At 29.5% G+C, this 18521-nt stretch overlaps 1 protein-coding gene across 1 annotated transcript; it reads right to left on the bottom strand.

Annotated features, from left to right (window-relative positions):
- Window positions 1-10362: 10362 nt before the first annotated feature.
- Window positions 10363-11897, bottom strand: LOC130677184 (uncharacterized). The gene is made up of 4 exons (XM_057483833.1): window positions 11756-11897; window positions 11444-11693; window positions 10580-10805; window positions 10363-10507 (listed from the first exon to the last, which is right to left on the bottom strand). The coding sequence occupies exons 2-4, from the start codon at window positions 11659-11661 to the stop codon at window positions 10376-10378; spliced, it is 576 nt and encodes a 191-aa protein (XP_057339816.1). The 5' UTR covers window positions 11662-11693; window positions 11756-11897; the 3' UTR covers window positions 10363-10375.
- Window positions 11898-18521: the final 6624 nt, after the last annotated feature.

Genomic DNA, 18521 nt, shown 5'->3' with positions numbered 1-18521 from the left:
TTGATCGAATTGTTTTTGAGAAATTTAAGAAAAACTAAAAAAAAAAAATTTTTTTTCGTATTTCTTAATTATTTCAGAGTTAATTCGATCGAATGATCGAAAATTTTCAGGAAAAGTAAAAAGTTACACACACACACTCGACATCTGGTGAAAATTCGATTTTAGAAAATCGGAGTGAAAACAATAAGTTTCGGGATTTTTCGAAAATCGTCGATTTTCATAGTGGGAAGTTAAAAAATTAACAATAGCTGGATAAACTTATCCAATCAAAAATAAAATTACTAATTAATAAAATAAAATAGTAATAATAAATAAAAAAATTTTTATTACTTGTCTTAAAATAATTGCAGTAATAAAAGAAAAAAAAATGAAAATTGTAATTTATAGTTACTTAAGGCAGGAGCTAGTGTCGTCTTATATTTAATATAAAATATGATACGAGTAAATATTAATTATAATATTTTTCATCCGAAGAATAAGAGAATGGCAGTAATGAGTGAAAAGTAAAGACCCTGGAATAGCAAGAAGAGAATAGGGATAGGAGTAAAACGAGTGAAAAAGAGTTAATATTAGCACCGTGATGAAGATTTTGCTCGAGTAGCAAGTGCTGGTGCTAGTAGACTCAACTCGGTTCGGTGAAACTGCGACTGCGACTGCGACTATGTTATATACAGTTAATTAGTGAAGAGCAAATATAAAATGGGCTTTAAAGTCGGTATTGTTAGCTGAGTAGTATTCTGTTGGAAAACGAGCTACTTCTCGCTGTTGAGAGGAACTCAAAGTGCCGGGATACCTCGGTAACGAGGAACAATTGTCTCTTTATCATCATTCTTCTATATATTATATTCTCATTTTATTTTTATTTTTATTACATTAATTATATTCGCAGCAAGTCTTTTTAATTGTTCTCGAATTTTCTTGGCAACGGTATTATTTTTTTTTTTTTTTTTTGTTTTTTTGTTTTGTTTAAAATTCAATTGATCTCCAGAGTCCTGATAAAAATATTTCCATAACTTTTTATTAGTCTCCGTTGTAAAAAAAAATTATGCATAACGTAGTTAAGATCAAGATTACTACAAGCATTTAAAAACAGAATGTAATTATATTATTATTATTATTATTATTATTATATTTTAATAATAATTTTATATCTGTGAAAAAAATTGGCTGTTGTTTTCTGTTTAAAGTAAAATTAAGGCTAAAATATTGAAGATATAATAAAAATGATGAGGAACAATATTGCAGGAAATTAAAATTCCTATAAAAAAGTATTCATAATTTTTTTACGTAAATTCAATATTTTCGAAGTTACGTAGATTTTAAGTAATAGGTATATAACATTTGAAAATAAAACCGCTTACCGATTTTTGTAGTTTATTTTTTAAGTTGTAAGTAAACTATTGGAGTTATGATTAAAATGATAAGGCACAATCTTGTAGGAAATTAAATTTCCTGTAAAAAATGCATGGGTGAGTTTTTGCGTATAATGAGTATTTCAGAAGTTATGTAAATATTATTAAAAATGTATGAGATTTAATTACGATTTTACTTATCTTTGATAATAATTATTTAAATTAGAGATTTTAAAAATGAATGAAAATATAATAATAATAAAAATAAATGAAATTAGTGTCATTACTGTTGGAGCATTAATTGAATGAATTTTATTAGCCAGTGTAATCTTATTAAAGAAGATGAGAAGAAATTTAGTATAATGATATTTTAATTAATTAATTACGACCTTAATGTTATAACGACAAAATCTTTGAAATATTAATATTAATATTGTAATGTAATTAAATTAGTAATTGTAATCATTTTATATCAAAGAAAATTACATTGAAATTCTCATTACACTTAAACTAATTATTTTGTCAAAATAATTTTTTTATTTCATTTTTTACTTTCCCGCTAAGAAAATTTAAAATTTAAAAAAAAAAAAGGGGGAAGTTATTGGTATCGGTGCGATTTTCGAAAATCGAGTTTTCATCAAATTTAGACGTTTTGAGGTCCTAGGAAAATATTTTGATTATTTTCCAACTCCAACTTTTGAACGGATCACCGATTTGGCTTTTTGAGGTGGCGTTTCAAGCGGTTCATTAATTCCAACAATTTAGGAGCAATTGAGCATTTCAGCTTTAAAACTTTATAAGCCACGTCAAATATCACCTCGACCATCAAAATTGGTGCATTTTTTCAAAAAAATTGTAGTCGAAAGAATTTCGAAAAAGTGTTTTTTTTCTAATAAAATCCAAATCGCTGAACTGAATGATGACAGATTTTTTTTAACGTTAGTAGTTACAAAATGGCGCCGAATGTCACCTTGAACGCGAAAATCGGTTCATTATTCCGAAAGATATTGGTGATTAATTTAGTTCATTCTTATCTTATATGCAAATACAGTTTAAATCTTTTCGATATTTTTTGATCGATTCATTCAAATATCAATTCTTATTGATTAAATGAGAAATATCGATTTTTTAATTAATCAATAAATCGAGTTTTTAATCAATTTTTTTTAAAAATTGATCTCTCATAACTAGAAAAATTTATTTTTGATCTATCAAATCAATAATTCAGAACTTAATGATCCATTAGATCGATTTTTAAATAAATCAATCAATCAAATTTAAAAAAAATTGATTGAATAAATCTTTTCAGCAAATCGACCTCAAAATTTAGTAAATCATATTTCTAACAAAGTTATTTATCGGATCAATATGAAATCGATAAATCGAAATTTAAGCAATCAATGAATCAAAGTCGTACAAATCGGCATTTGACTGTTGTTATTATAAGTATTTTTTTATACTCAATAAAATTAAGTAACAATTACCTGTCTCGATGTATATATATATAGTATAGTATTATATATATATATATTATAGATATATATATATTAGTAGATATATATAGTATTAGATATATATATTATAGTATTCCAAACTTATTAATTAATATCACTTATACTACAATAATAAAACACTTAAAATAGATATAATAACACCACAATTAACAGCAGTAAAAGAAAGGCAACCAAATAAATAGTTTATTGAATACAAGATGTATGCTGTTAAGCTGTCAAATTAAGACTGACTGGCTCTAATCGCGCATCTATAAAACAAGAGAAAAAAGAATTTGTTTTCTAGTTATTCAAATACTTTTAAGATCAGTTTCACATTCGTTACAATACATATATATATATATATATATATATATATATATATATATATTGATTAGTAGTTTGTAATAATAATATCTAGTATGAAACTAGCAACAAAGCATAGGAAACAATAATGAGGAACTTTGAGATACTACAGAAGTCTATAAAGTACTTTGTTAAAGTATAAAGTACTATGTTACTACATCACTTCTCTGATACTCATATATATATATAGATATGATACATGAGAGCGCGTAATAAACATCATATATAGTGCAGACAAGGTCTAAGGTAGATCGTGCTGTTCTTATATATATATATCATTATCTATATCTATATATATATATATATTTAGTACTTCATATTGAGTTTAACAAAATCGTATCCTAGTGTTTCGCGGTTGACTGTTATAAAATAATAATAGCAATATAACTTGCTGTGTGTGAGTACGTATATATATATGTATATGTGAGCTTAAAAGTATCACATCAAACTTGAGCATATATGTGTATGTATATATATAGCTCGTATACTTTCATCTCTCTATACTTTAAAACACCGACGGCTGACGGCGTTCACTAGAGAGAGAGATTAATGAGGAGACTCCAACTTCTTCTCTTGACTTATATCTACCATATATTTCTTTATATATATATATTAGATGTATATAGGTTGTTTAAGTATACCTAATGTACTTTAAAATTTACTGTAAGAACTCATACACTCAAGTATATATTTTTTATCTACAGGTTCAAAGAAATATATCATTAAAAGTTTTTTTTTTCTTTTTTATGTTTTTATTACGTAAAAAATATTTTTTCGTACATGATAATTAATCTAGTATTAATTTACTAAATCGATTAATCGATTAAAATGTTAAAATATCGATTTGAACTATTAAATCAATGCATCGATTTCTAAATTCTTTACATCACTTTAATACAAATCGATAAATCGAGTCAAGTAACTATCGATTTTTTTTTCTTTCAATAAAAAAATTTCTTATTATTATTGTAATTAAATACAAAAAAAAAAAAACCCTGTAGCTTGCAATTGTCTCAGTGCCATTTTAAACCTCCTGAACATTCTTGCCAATTTTCCATTTTACAACTCGCCGATGTTGAATTTTCAGCGCCAGAAATACACTTAAGTTTCTCCATGTGTCTATCCTTACTATCATCCGTACACACGAGACTTCACCAGACATCCGCACTCGTACAACTAATACTCAAACCCTACGAGCATACGAGGAGAGCACTGGAATATAACTTGAGTCTTATTCGTATTTGCTGGCACAGCCAAACACGCTTTTCCATACCTTTTTTCTATCCTTCTGTTACCCTTTCTCCTCTTTCTACTTCTCTATCTCTTTTTAACTTTTTCATTCACTTTTTTCCGGCTTTCTTTTCCAATCCCCAAAACCTTTACCTCCTATTTCGCTCCTCCTTTCCCCCCATCACAAAACTACTTTTTTCCCTTATTCTTTTAGATTTTTTCTCTATTCTCATCCGCAATTTGTTCTTTACGGTCCCAACGGGCGCACTGTACTCGTACTACTCTACTGCCACTACAGAGAAGTCCTTCATGTTTTTTTTTTCTTATTTTTATTTTATTTTTTTTTTGGCTTAAAGCATCAGTGGAACCCACATGTCGACGTGAGATTTTACAGACGCAAGCATCACTATTTGCATATAAATTTTCTAACACTAAATCCCTTCTTTCGGATTTTAAATTACGTATTAAGTGATTTATTTTAACTATTATATTATATACATGTATAATGAAAGAATTTTTGATAGGCCTAATAAAGTGGCCATATCTATCAAATTTCATATGTAGTAGGGTAAAATGATTACAGATAAAAATAAAAATAAAAATAAAAATAAAAATAAAAATATTGGGGTAAAATGGTCATCATTAAAAAAAATCGTAGTTGGGTAAATTGGTCACAGATGAAGATAAAAATATTGTTATTGGGGTAAAATAGTAATTATTAAAAAAAAAAATTTCCTAGTTGGGTAAAAATCGTCAGAGATAGAAATAAAAATATTAATATTGAGGTAAAATGGTCACAGATAAAAAAATCTGAAAACCGCCTGACCCTGCGGGCCAGCCCCAAAACTTCCCGCTGTTTCCGAGCTCAGGGAGCTTGGAAATATTATTACTTGTAAATTTTTGAGCTCTTCGAGCTCAAAAATTTGTTAGGGCAGTAGAAAAAAAAAAAAAAAAAAAATTATTTAACTTATTGCATCTTCAATTTAGAATTGAGAAAGGCAGGAGCAATCGATGATTTCGAGTTGGGTTCGAACCCACGCTCTCAAAGACCGATACCTTTACGGTGCATTTAATGTACGTACCTTCACTGAAATATTATAATTTTTGTCCGACGATATCTTTGGAACGAATCGACCGATTTGAACGTTCTTGGTGGCAATCGAAAGGGCTCAACAAGACTTGAAACTGATTACATTTTGAGGTGAATCGGGCAAGTGGTTTATACGTTATACGCAAAAAACCAGAAACCAACAAAATTTTTAATTTTTATTTTTCGTATAACTTGTAAACTACATGACCGATCTACCCCAAAATCTATTCAATTCTAAGTTTTGGTGAGCCCTTTCGATTGCCACCAAGAACGTTCAAATCGGTCGATTCGTTCCAAAGATATCGTCGGACAAAAAAAAGATCACACACACACACACACACACACACACACACACACACACACACACACACACACACACACACACACACACACACACACACACACACGGACGTCCATCCGGGAATAGCCAAAATAGCTTCCTAGGACCTCAAAACGTCGACATATCTGATGGAAATTCGATTTTCGAAAATCGGACCGAAACCAATAACTTCCTTTGTTTTTGAAAATTTGCAATTTTCTTAGCGGGAAGTTAAAAATATTAATATTGGGGCAAAATGGTCATTATTAAAAAAAATCATATCTGGGTAAATTGGTCACAGATGAAAATAAAAATATTGTTATTGGGGTAAAATGGTCATCATTAAAAAAAAAATCATAGTTGGGTAAATCGTTTACAGATGAAAATAAAAAAAATATTATTACTGGTAATTGAAAAAAAATTCCTAGTTCGGTAAAATGGTCACAAATCAAAATAAAAATATTAGTATCGAAGTAAAATGGTCATTATTAAAAAAAAATTCCTAGTTGGGTAAAAATGGTCAGAGATAAAAACAAAATAATATTTGGGTAAAATAGTTGTAAAAAAAAATTTAATCAAGGATTAAAGTGGTCATTATTAAAAAAACTTAAATAATATGTTAAAATAATAAAATTTATCATTTGATAAAACAGTGAGGTTATTTAATTATTAAAGGAAAAAATTTTATACCGAGGTAATTTGGTCATAATTAAAAGTAAAAATATTAATAGTAGAGTAAAATGGCTATAAAAAAATTTTTAACCGTATAGATGAAATGCCATTTAAAAAAAAAATTATAATAGGTAGAAATGGTAAAATTTTACAGATTATATGAAATACTTTTAAAGACTTTTCAAAGTTTTATTATAATTTTCCAAGTGTTCTATGAGTATACGCTTATCATAATTATTGTTTTAATGAATAAGAAGTTATTTAAGATGTATAAAATGTCGCGTATGAATATCAAAAGTAACATTACTCAGGCCAAAATGGTTTGCATACTAATTAACCCCAGGCTATTTTAATATGGAATTCAAGTTCTAAATGTAACTTCCATCGTTTAGCATTCAAACATTTACTTATGATTTACTATTTACTTTTAACGTTTCATTTAAACTTTAAAAAATCCCATTACATAAACCTGTTACATAATCCAGATAAAATTTTAATATTCCATTAAAATTAATATTTCTCTGAATTCTCCTATTAAAGTAAACAACAAATTTTTAAACCCAAAAATAATTTATCTAATTGCTCTAACAAAAAATTTTTTTAAACTCAACATTCGGAAAGTAATTTGCTCTAGACAATTTAGGGCTTGCAAGTGTATAAAATAATGTTCAGGTTGAGAAACCGAAAGTTAATGTCGCGTTCGTTAATGCTTCGTTTAATTCAGAATTCAAATTGCAAACAAATATTATAACGTGTTATAAAGTTCTACTATAGGAACAACCGAAGGCAGTATAGTAAAGGAGTTCCTGTGTTATATGTACAGAATTTACAAATACATATATATATATATATATATATATATATGGGGATAAAGTTGTAGTTTAGGGTTGGGAAATTCCAGTTGGGACGGGAATGAGGGCACGTTGAGTCCAAAATGTGTAGCTGATGGGCTAGTTTTGTCTATAGCTCTATAAGCTTTATAGTTAACTGTTTAAAACTATATGTATATATATATTTATGTATACATATATATTTAAACGGCTGAGTAATTTTGAGTTTAAGGAAACTTTCTGTCTCGCAACCACACGGTTGCGGACTATTGCAGTAGATTCACTTGTTTGGGTTCAGTCTTGCGGTTTTGACGCTGGTTTTCTTGCGCTAATTAATGTTCTTAAGAGATTACTATCTCTAGTTAGGTATTTTGTCATTATTTAGTGGTATATTGATTTACTTTACCAAAAATTTATAAAAATTTTAATTTATGAGAATATTTAGAATTTGTGGGTCGGAAGTTGAGTTTTTAAAGAGATTACTGTTGGAATAATATAGGAAATTAAATTCTGCATTAAAAGAGTACCAACAACGATATATTTAAATTTCAAAAAAATATGAGTTCTTTTAAAATTCAAAATTTGAATTTTTTTATTTTTATAAAACTTTTTACATCTCGGGTGTTATAATTGATTAGAGGAGTGATATAACTTAATTTTTAATGTGCAGAGTTCAAATAATTTTTTTAACTGAAATTTAAAAATTTTTGGAAATTAAAATTTTGAGTTTGTAATTACGGTTTATTTTTTTTAGAAAATCGGACTGTTTGGGTGTGTAGAAAATAAAATTCTGCGTAGAATAAGTACCCACATCATAATATCTTTTGAAAAAGATATATATGTTATATATATAGTTATTTAAAAATGTATCTGAAGAGTATTTTATTATTTTTTGAATATAAGGTTGTGGGTATTCTTTCGAGAGGAAATCAAAAATCATATAAAGTTATCATATTAAATTTAAAAAAAATAGAATTTGAATTTTTTTATTTTTCTGAAGTTACCGATAGAAACATTGTTTTGAAGTATTTTAAGAGGTTTGTTGTTACTGCAGCGTTCTGATGTGGATGGAATAAATACAAAACAAAAAATAAGTAAAATGAAATTCGATATCAGACATTTGAAGGAAAATTCTCGTTGGAGTTTTCAGTCGAGCTATAAGCTCTTACCTTACGACAATTTAATGTATATATCGGATGCGTACAAGTACAAGTACGAATACGAGTACGAGTACAAGTACAAGTACAAGTAGGTAGAACTGCAAGGGATAAAAGCGAGAAGAGAAGGGAAGGGAAGCAGAGGATCGCATTTGTAGAGCAGCAGTTTATCCACGAAATAACCCCTAGAGATATCGAAACAGAGGGAATCTTATCCTTGGAGATGCCGTATATATCTTTATCTTGATGAAAAAAAATAATACGTGTACGACTTTTTTATTAGAATTTCTTGTATCGAATTTTTTTAACGTCTTATAAAGCAAGATAAAATATTTTAACTAGTTTGAGAACTTTAAATTATTTCATTGAAGCAAAAAATATTTATTTTTTATCTAAAATAATTTTTTTAATTTACTAATTCTAAAAAAAAAAAAATCGGTCTGTCAGTTGACCCTGCGAGCCAGCCCCAAAACTTCCCGCTGTTTTCGAGCTCAAGAACCTTGAAAACATTATTGTGAATACATTTTTGAGCTCTTCGAGCTCGAAAATACGTTTGTGTGCTGTTGTTTTCGAAAAAAAACGTTTGTCACTATTTTTTCTCCAACGATATCTTTCAAACGAATAAACCGATTGAGACGGTTGAGGTGGCAATCGATGCGTTTTATCAAGTTCTAAAACTGATCAAATTTTGAATTCGATTTATCGAGTCGTTTTTGAGATATTTCAGGAAAAATAAAAAAAATTCTTTTTTTAATTCTTTCGACAACGGTTTCTCTTGAACGAATGAACCGATTTTGATGGTTGAGGTGGCATTCGACGCGGCTTATAAAGCTCTAGAGCCCAGTCCATTTTGGAATCAATCCATCAAGCACATTAAAAGTTATCCAAAAAAAACATTTTTGAAAAAATTTTATTTTTGGAATATCTCTGAACGCACCCTACCGATCTAGCTCAATTTCTTACGGCTTGAAGATATTGACAATCCGCGTCGAATGACACCTTAAAGTTCAAAATCGGTTCATCCGTTCAAAAGATACAGGTATTTACATTCGTCCATACATACATACATACATACACTCGGACATCATCGTGAAATTAGTCAGAATAGCTTCCTAGGACCTCGAAACGTCGACATCTGGTGAAAATTCGATTTTCGTAAATCGGACCGAAACCAATAACTTCCCGAATTTTTGAAAATTTACAATTTTCTTAGCGGGAATTTAAAAAATAAAATAAAAATAAAAAATAAAAAACATTTCTTTTACAAATTGTAATGATAACTTGTAGGTTTGAAACTGGGGTAAAATAGACAAGTATTAAAATTGTAGTACTATTGGTTCATAGATTCAATTACCTTTCAAATAAGTACCCACAACCCTGTAATCAAAAATCACTAAAACCTGTCATAAATTTCGAATACTTCTATATAAATCATATATATACTAATTCTTCCAATTATAGGCATGTGACTACTCATTATACAGGAAATTTTATGTTTCTTACCATAAAAATATTTATTTTACTCTACTCATAACTTAGCTATACGTCGTAATTTTTTTTTCAATAACTGGGGTATAATAGAAAGATATTGAATTTTGAATTCTGACATCTTATAGATTTCTAAATTTTCTCTCAAACGAGTACCCACAACCACACATAAAAAACTTAACATTTTAGGTAAATAATAATTAAAAAAAAAAAAATTCACAATACATACTTTTGAAAATTAATATTTTTATTTTCTCTATTAAAATTCTTTAAAACCATCTGTGTACACTAGAAGAAGTTAGTAATAAATATTAACAGTAAACAGATGGTATACTTGACGTAATTTTTTTCTAAAAATCAATCTCGCGACCGAGGGTTAAATTAATTTGGAAAACCCTCATACATGTAACACAAGAGTATGTCAAAGAATTTACTCCAGGCTAGATACTCTGCTTGTCTAAATGTATTGTCTTCAAGAGCTTGCAGAGTATGAATGAAAGACAACTTGAAGTCCTGAAATATTATTTAATATTTTATTAAAAAATAGTATATACATATTACAAATAAATAAAAAATAACACTTACTTTCAGAGAGTGTTCTGATATTCCCATTTGGGCAAGAACGCGTCCGAGATTAAGAAAATAATTTTCAACTGATGAAATTTTATTCAATGCACGGACTGCCTTATTAAATGCATCAGCGTACTCTTTTGCTAAACTTCTGAAGTTTTTATCTTTTCTTAAGCACTCGTTCGATATATCTTTGAAATCTGTGTAGTCCTCTTTATACTCTGGATAAGTCTCATAAAATCTAAATTTAAAATACATAAATATGACTTTTTTTGTTCTGTGGAATTACTATTTTTATTTATCAATTAAAAAGTATGAGAATTGAGTTTAGTCGTTAATGTTCGTTAATTTGAATACCTACATTTCCATGTTCTAATAAAAAAATTTTTTTATAATTTAAATATATAAAATTTAATAAATAAATATATGAAAATATAGGCATGTGAGTACTCAAATTAACGAAAATTTACGGCATGTAACGATAGCGGTATTTATTTTTTCACCATATTAACTTGGACAAGTCTCTAAACATCTAAATTTAAAATAGATACATATAGATTATTTTGTGAGGAAGTATTATTATTTATCGGCTAAAAAGTATAAGAATCATATAAAGATGATCTTTCCCAGTAGTTTGAATACCCACATCACTATGTTTTGATGAAACAAATTTTTGTCATATATTAAATATAAAAAAATATGATATTTGTCATCTAACGGAAATCTAGGCATGTGGGTACTCAAACTGACGGAAATTTACCGCTTATAACAATATCTGTATTTATTTTTCTATCAATTAGCTTGGTTACAATAATAACCCGACTTAAGGATATTTGTTAAATATTTTCCATCCATACATATTTAAAAATTAATAATTACCCTATAAGTATTGACAAGCCAAGTTCTGTTGGTTTTTTGAAAACCATTCCCCACGTATAATGGATTTTATGAATATCTGAACGAGTCAATAACTTCTGAACATTACAACAATTTAGGTATTCTCTAAGGTCTCTTGGAGGGCATTCACTAGCATCGGCATACATAAATATATTTACTGCAACTCCAATGGAGAGAATTAATAAAAATTTAGCTTGCATTTTTATTTAGCTCTTTGAAACTGATCCACGATCTGTATATTGATTTAAATTGTAAACATATAAAAGTTTGATAAATAAATATGAGAATACTTACAAGTACAGTGCGAAGCAATTCTTCAACTAACAGCAATAATTGTAGCCAGGATATATAAATTTACTATTTTTATACTTTCCATTATCTCTCACATTTTTACAATCGATGCGCAATACAAACAATAAAATAAATTATTATTTTTTATTTCTTTCTTCTTAAAAAATGAGTAAAGAGTCTGGTAATTATGCAAGTTTATTTTATTAGCACAAATGTCTGATCCGAAGTTATATATTCAAATTTAAATAAAATATAACAAGATATCAATTAAATAAAATTCATAATTGTTATTGTTCATCAACTTGTGGAAGGAGTTCGTTGAACTATTTTTTATTTACATTTTACACGTTTACACAAATATTAACTTTTTTTTTATTTCGCAAGATTTTTTAAATTTCTGAATTTAAATTACGAAACAGTATTACGTCAGTTTTTAAAATTTTTAACAATAATCAAATAAAAATCGAATATAAATAATAATAGAAAAAAAATGTGAGATTAACTTTTATTTACTGAAAAATCTTATTCTTTTTTTTTTTTTTTAAATAATATTTTTTTCTATGATAATATATTACACTGTAAAAAATCTGGAGTGAATCCGAAGTGACTTCGGATTTTATTTCACTTCCAATTCACTCCGGTCCGGAGTTTTAATACTTAAATAAATTTATATTAATTTATATTAAACTGCTAAACAATGTGTGTGTGTGTTTGCGTGCATGTGTGTGTTTGGGTGTGTGCAGGTGTTTGTGTGTGAATGTGTGCTTGTTAACTACTCCGCGAAAACTCCCCTGCGGAGTGAATTTCACTCGAAGCGGAGTGAATAATTAAAAATTCATTCACTCCGCTTTCACCCCGGATTTAATCTGCATTCACTCCGCGAATTTTTTACAGTGTAGATTCTTCAATTCTCTTTAGAATAAGTACCCACAAGTTCGTATTTAAAAAATAATAATTATATTTTTATATGTTTTTATTAATATTTGGTATTTTTTGTTTATTCATACTACTATATAAATTTGTAGGCTTTGTCCGTACATTTAAGTAAATTGTCAAATTTTGTGTTCAATATCCGTTTACGGCCCACTTATGCCAATTTTGCCATTTTTACAATTTTTGCCTTCGCGACTTCTTTCTTCAGAGCTCAGAAAAATGAATTCTTACAGAAGACTAATTTGCGAAAACAAAAAAAAATCTTTGGAAACGTTTTAGAAAAGTTTTTAAAGATTTCTTTAAGATGTTGAATCAGACATCCAAATCATAAATAGATACTCATCCACACACAGAGAATTTTACGGTATTTTTTACATAAAAAATTTATAGAAAAATTACTATGGCATAGTAATATAAGGACACACTGTAAAAAATCCGGAGTGAATCCGGAGTGAATTGGGAGTGAAATAAAATCCGAATTCATTCCGGATTCACTCCACCACTCGGAGTTCCGAAGTTTAAAAAAAAATCACTCCGCATGCGGAGTGAATTGGGAGTTTTTTTTAAGCGGAGTGATCTCGGAGTGACGCGGATTTTATTTCACTCCCAATTCACTCCGCTCCGGAGTTTTAATACGTAAATAAATTTATATGAAACTGCTAAACAATTTGTGTGTGTGTGTGTGTGTGTGCGAGTGTGTGTTTGCGTGCATGTGTGTGTTTGGGTGTGTGCAGGTGTTTGTGTGCGTGTGTGTGTTTGCGTGCATGTGTGTGTTTGGGTGTGTGTAGGTGTTTGTGTGCGTGTGTGCAAATGTGTGCAAATGTGCACGTGTGTGCGAATTTGTGCGTGTGTGCAAGTGTGTGCATGTGTGCGAATTCGTGCGTGTGTGCAAATGTGTTCGTGTGTGCAAATTTGTGCGTGTGTGCAAATGTGTTCGTGTGTACAAATGTGTATGTGTGTTCGAATGTGTGCGTGTGTGCAAATGTGTGCGTGCGTGTGTGTGCGAGTGCGCGTGTGTGCCTAAATATATATGTGTGTATGTGTGTGCATATCAGCTGATCAATAATGTAATACGCGAATTTTTACTTCGATTTTATTATGTGGAGTTATATTTTATTAATAATATTTTCAAAACTCCGCTCCGGAGGGATTAAATTAATAAAAAATTATCTACTCCGCGAAAACTCCCCTGCGGAGTGAATTTCACTCCGAGGGGAATGAATAAAAAAATTCATTCACTCCGCATTCACTCCGGATTTAATCCGCATTCACTCCGCGAATTTTTTACAGTGCAGTATGGAATTATTGAACAAATTACCGATAACAGAGAAATTTTTAAAATACATCGAACAGAATTTACAAGGTGCATTGTAATTTTGACAAAGTAACAGATTAAGAAATTTAAATTTCTTGGATAAAATTACAATGCTCAACTGGTAGATCACTCGGCGCGATACCGACATGGTCTGGGTTCGATTCCCAGTTCGGACTATCTATATTTTTCTCAATTTATCTATAAATTGTCTTATTGAGAAGGTTATTTGCATGTTTGCATGTTAAGGTTTCCACTATATTTAAATGGTGTATTACCAGTCCTAGCCCAAGCCTGGGTTGCCATTGTAACGGCCAGGACTGAGTACCCAATCTTGAGCCAAGCATGGGCCAATATAGGTGTGCCAAAGCTAGGTTCCCCAGTGTTGAGCCAAGTAGGGCCCCGTCGTTCAACTCTGGCAGCTCCTGCATGCCTTTTTATCGAGTTATAATACATGCAATAGGGGAGGGTGGGGCAGAGCGGCCCCCCTGAAATTTTGACCAAAAAAAAAATTTTTTTTTTTTCGACTAATTACTATAAATCCGATATGTTTGCGCATTTTTACCCCTACGCATGACATTTGGGCCAAAATGGACAAGCCCAAAATGTTGAAAAAGTGATTTTTTCATATTTTTATCGTCAAATTAAAAAAAAATTATTATAATTCCACATTTCTAGCCCTACGCATAACACCTGGGGCAAAATGGACCAGCCGAAACTTCCGAAAAAATTATTTTTTCATATTTTTCGGCCGTTTCTCTATGTAGGAGGCAAATTTGGTCACTAAAAATTTATAAAAATTAAATTTTTTTTTTTAGTTGATAAATTTTTGAAATAAAGTAAAATGATAGAATTGATTTTTTTTTTTATTAAATAACAATTAGTAATTAAGATAATCGAGAGTGAACGATTTTTTACGCTTTAAAAAATTTTTTTCGAGTAATATAAAACCAAAAATAGTTGTCAAGAGAAAGAAATACATTCTTAATGATGAAAACAATTTAAAAAAAAAAAAAAAACGAAAAAAAAAAATTTTTTTTATCACTTTTTGAAGGGGGGCCGCTCTGCCCCACCCTCCCCTATATATAATGTATTAGAAACATATCGATGTATGTAGTCATTTCACAGGAAATTTGAAACTCGTTACCTCAGAAATATCAATTTCATTCTCCTCATATCCTAGCTCGGAACATAACACGAATACATTATAACTCCTTATGTATACTCGCACCTAATGAACGAATATCAAAATTTCTATCTCTTTCTCTTACATCATTCAAAATTATCTCTCAAACGCGTACCCACAACCTTGTGTTCAAAAACCCCAAAAATCTTCTTTTCATACAATAATATCTATACAACATTCTATACAACCTATGATTTAAATCTCCGATTAAAACCAATTGAATTTGATTGAAACTTAATCGGAATAATATTAGGTTCCATCGGATTCAAACATTCAATCAGAATTGCTCAGGAGCGTTCCTACTATCTGATTAAATTTAAATCGGAAAAAAATCTTTAATATTTTCCGATTAAATTCGGTCGAAATTTTGAATCAGATTGAATCGGATTTAAGGGAGACTACTAGTGTGACCGCTTGAAAAAACGATGATTTTTGGGAATCTTTTTGACGAAAACTATTGCACGGTTCCGTAACAAAATATCCGAAGACAAAATAACCGCGACAAAATATCCGCGACAAAATAACCGCAGACAAAATAACCATTATTTTGTCGTGAGGATGTTTTGTCCGCGGTTATATTGTCCGCGGTTATTTTGTCGTGCGGTTATTTTGTCCGAGGATATGTAGTCACGGTACCCTACTGCACGGAATGTTTTAATGTTGTAAGGATATATTTGTCGATATATAATGAATACAAGATAAAATTTTTGGACCAAAAAGAAAATTCAAAATTCAGCGAGTTATTCACAATCTCCCAACGCTCAAAATAAAAGTCCCCCCACTGCTGCAGCGATAGCGACTTTTACAGTCCATGAAATAAAAAAAACCACAACGAATTGGCTTTTCAAAACTTCACACTAGTGGTCCCCCTTAATCGGAAAATAAATTTACTTTTCGATTAAATCCGATTTAAAGTCAATAGGAAATTTACCATTAAATCCGATTAGATTTTTTTAATCAGATTTAATCGAAGTTTTGACTCAAGGTACTCTAAATATTGTCATCAGACTACTCATTTTCAAGGAAATTAAACCCTCTGTTCAACGAAACTATCATTTTTACTCCCATATCACTTTAGCTCTCACCCACCCTGAAATTACCACAACTAAATTGAAATCAAACTCTAGAACAAAATTATTAACTCACCGAGCCATTAAAAACAACCTTCTTTTCCATAATAATAACTTTTAAGGGGTTAGGGGTACTCAGGGGTATGAAAAAATGATGATTTTCAATAATTTTTTTTTTGTAGTTAATTACTTTATTTGACAAAAATAAAAACATAGCTTTATTAGAACACGTTTCGATTTGACTTCACGAAAATTTCAAAAAAAAAAATTAATAATTCAAAAAGTTATCGCTGTTTTTGTAGAGCCCGTTCCTCCCGAAGTCCTTTGCGGTGATCATCATAAGTCCTTGGAGATTCATCTAAAATCAATCGGACAAGAAAAATTAGTTTTATTAATAGATAATCTTGTGCCTGATCGAAGCTTTTTTTTTTTTTTTCGAAATTAACAAAATGGCGGCCTCAGGAAATTTTTTTCAAATTTTCGAGAAAAAAACCGACAGTTTATTGTTAAAAAAAAATCGAAATTTTGAAAAAAAAAAAAAATCCTTCGATCAGGCACGAGTTTTTAATGTATTTCAAAAGTACAATAAATTTTATTGAAATCTACCGAGCAGTTTTTAAGTTACAGTGATCACCAGTTCAGAAAACATAGTTTTGAGAAAAACGCATTTAAAGTTTTGCTATGGATTTATGTCGAATTATAAGAATTATTTAATAACTTACACTGAGTCATCTATTCCTGGACCATATAATAGCTCTTCAGCCGACATAGCAGCTTCCAAAATATCGATTTGCTGGTGCCTACGTTGCAATCGACCTTCTCGGGTGTTATCATTAGCGCGCTTATCTGCTACTTTGATACGTGCAGCATCCATTCTTTCTGCATACCGATGAGAATTAGGCCCACAATTAAGTCCTAGTGTATTCATCAAGACTAATAATGAATTTATACCCTCATTAAATATACACATAGCAACGTATGCAGCTATTTGTACGATGGTAAAACTAGTATTTACCGTTTTTGGGCATATTTTCCATACTAGTTGGTTAAAGCTTTCATTATTATTCTGATTGAATCCACCTACACATCTTGAAAGTAAATTTTCATTACTAAGATCTTCGTATATAGGCTTGATAGCTTTTAAAACATCAGAAGGTAAAGGAGAATAATCGTGAGAAAAGGTATCAAGCTCTCCTCTTGCTTCTACCTGCTCTCGAATGCCACGTAGCACCCGAGCGTCCTTTGGTCATTGTTAAATAACTCGAAAAGAATTTGTCGGATTCACTTCAAATTTTCACACAATATTTTTAAAATATTATACTTTAAGAAAATGCAAAAAAAAAAAAATCGATTTTTTGAAAATTCTGACTACCCCTAACCCCTTAAACAATTATAACTCCTCTTCCCCCTTCCCTCCCTTCCTCAATATAAAATTTTCAAGCAAATCAAAAGTATTATCTAAAATTGAATCAACTTCCAACTTTCTATACGCCATAGTCTAGAATAAATAATCTTTCTCCTTGAATATTAAAATGAATTATTATTTCATTAAACTTTATTCTCATCTTTTATTTCATTTCCAATTTGCCCCGAGAAAAAAAAAGTAAATTTTCCATCCATTAAGACTTCATTAATATTGATGACAAAAAAAAATTTATCTATTTACTTATTTATTTACTTAGACTTCCGGTTAGTTATAAGTGAATAAAACATTCCGACCCGGATGTTATTAAATTGTAGAGTCTAATAATCATATAAAAGACTGAAAATATTTAATATTAAATTCTTAATATTTATAAAAATATTACCAGTAGTAATCAGTAATTTGTGAGCATCGACGTGAATCCACTTCAACTTACATCCGGCTTGACGGCGCCGTAGACGCGTTTCCATCCCCTTGACTCCGTATGGCTCATGGCTCTCCTCTATTCTTTGTTTTTCTTCTTCTTTTCATTCATTTCATTTCATTTTTTTTTCTATTATTTTCCCGATTTTACTTTTTTATTTCATGCTTTGCTACATTCACGCCACTGTTCTCTACGTATTCTCAAGCTCTTTATCTATAGTACATTTGACATTTAATTTTTTTTGTAAGTTACAGTTCTTTTTTTTTCTTAAATAATTAAAAGAGAACAAATTTTTTTTAATTAAAATTTTATACGGAAATTCTAAAAGAGCTTTATAGAATTTTCGATGCCTTTTCAAATGAATACCTACAAGTTCGGTTTATAAAATTATCAAAAATCTCTTCTCATATATTTTATATTT

The sequence above is a fragment of the Microplitis mediator genome, chromosome 1, assembly GCF_029852145.1.
Source record: "Microplitis mediator isolate UGA2020A chromosome 1, iyMicMedi2.1, whole genome shotgun sequence".
Taxonomy (NCBI): domain Eukaryota; kingdom Metazoa; phylum Arthropoda; class Insecta; order Hymenoptera; family Braconidae; genus Microplitis; species Microplitis mediator.
The sequence above is the reverse complement of the archived record's forward strand: the minus strand, read 5'-3'. Positions and strand labels throughout refer to the sequence as shown.

Bases quoted from the DNA above. Each gene is read 5' to 3' on its own strand.
- LOC130677184 (XM_057483833.1), bottom strand. From the start codon at position 11,661: ATGCAAGCTAAATTTTTATTAATTCTCTCCATTGGAGTTGCAGTAAAT. The intron at 10,806-11,443 runs GTAATTATTAAT...TTTTAAATTTAG, and splicing joins GGCTTGTCAATACTTATAGG to ATTTTATGAGACTTATCCAG. The intron at 10,508-10,579 runs GTAAGTGTTATT...ATAATATTTCAG, and splicing joins TATCAGAACACTCTCTGAAA to GACTTCAAGTTGTCTTTCAT.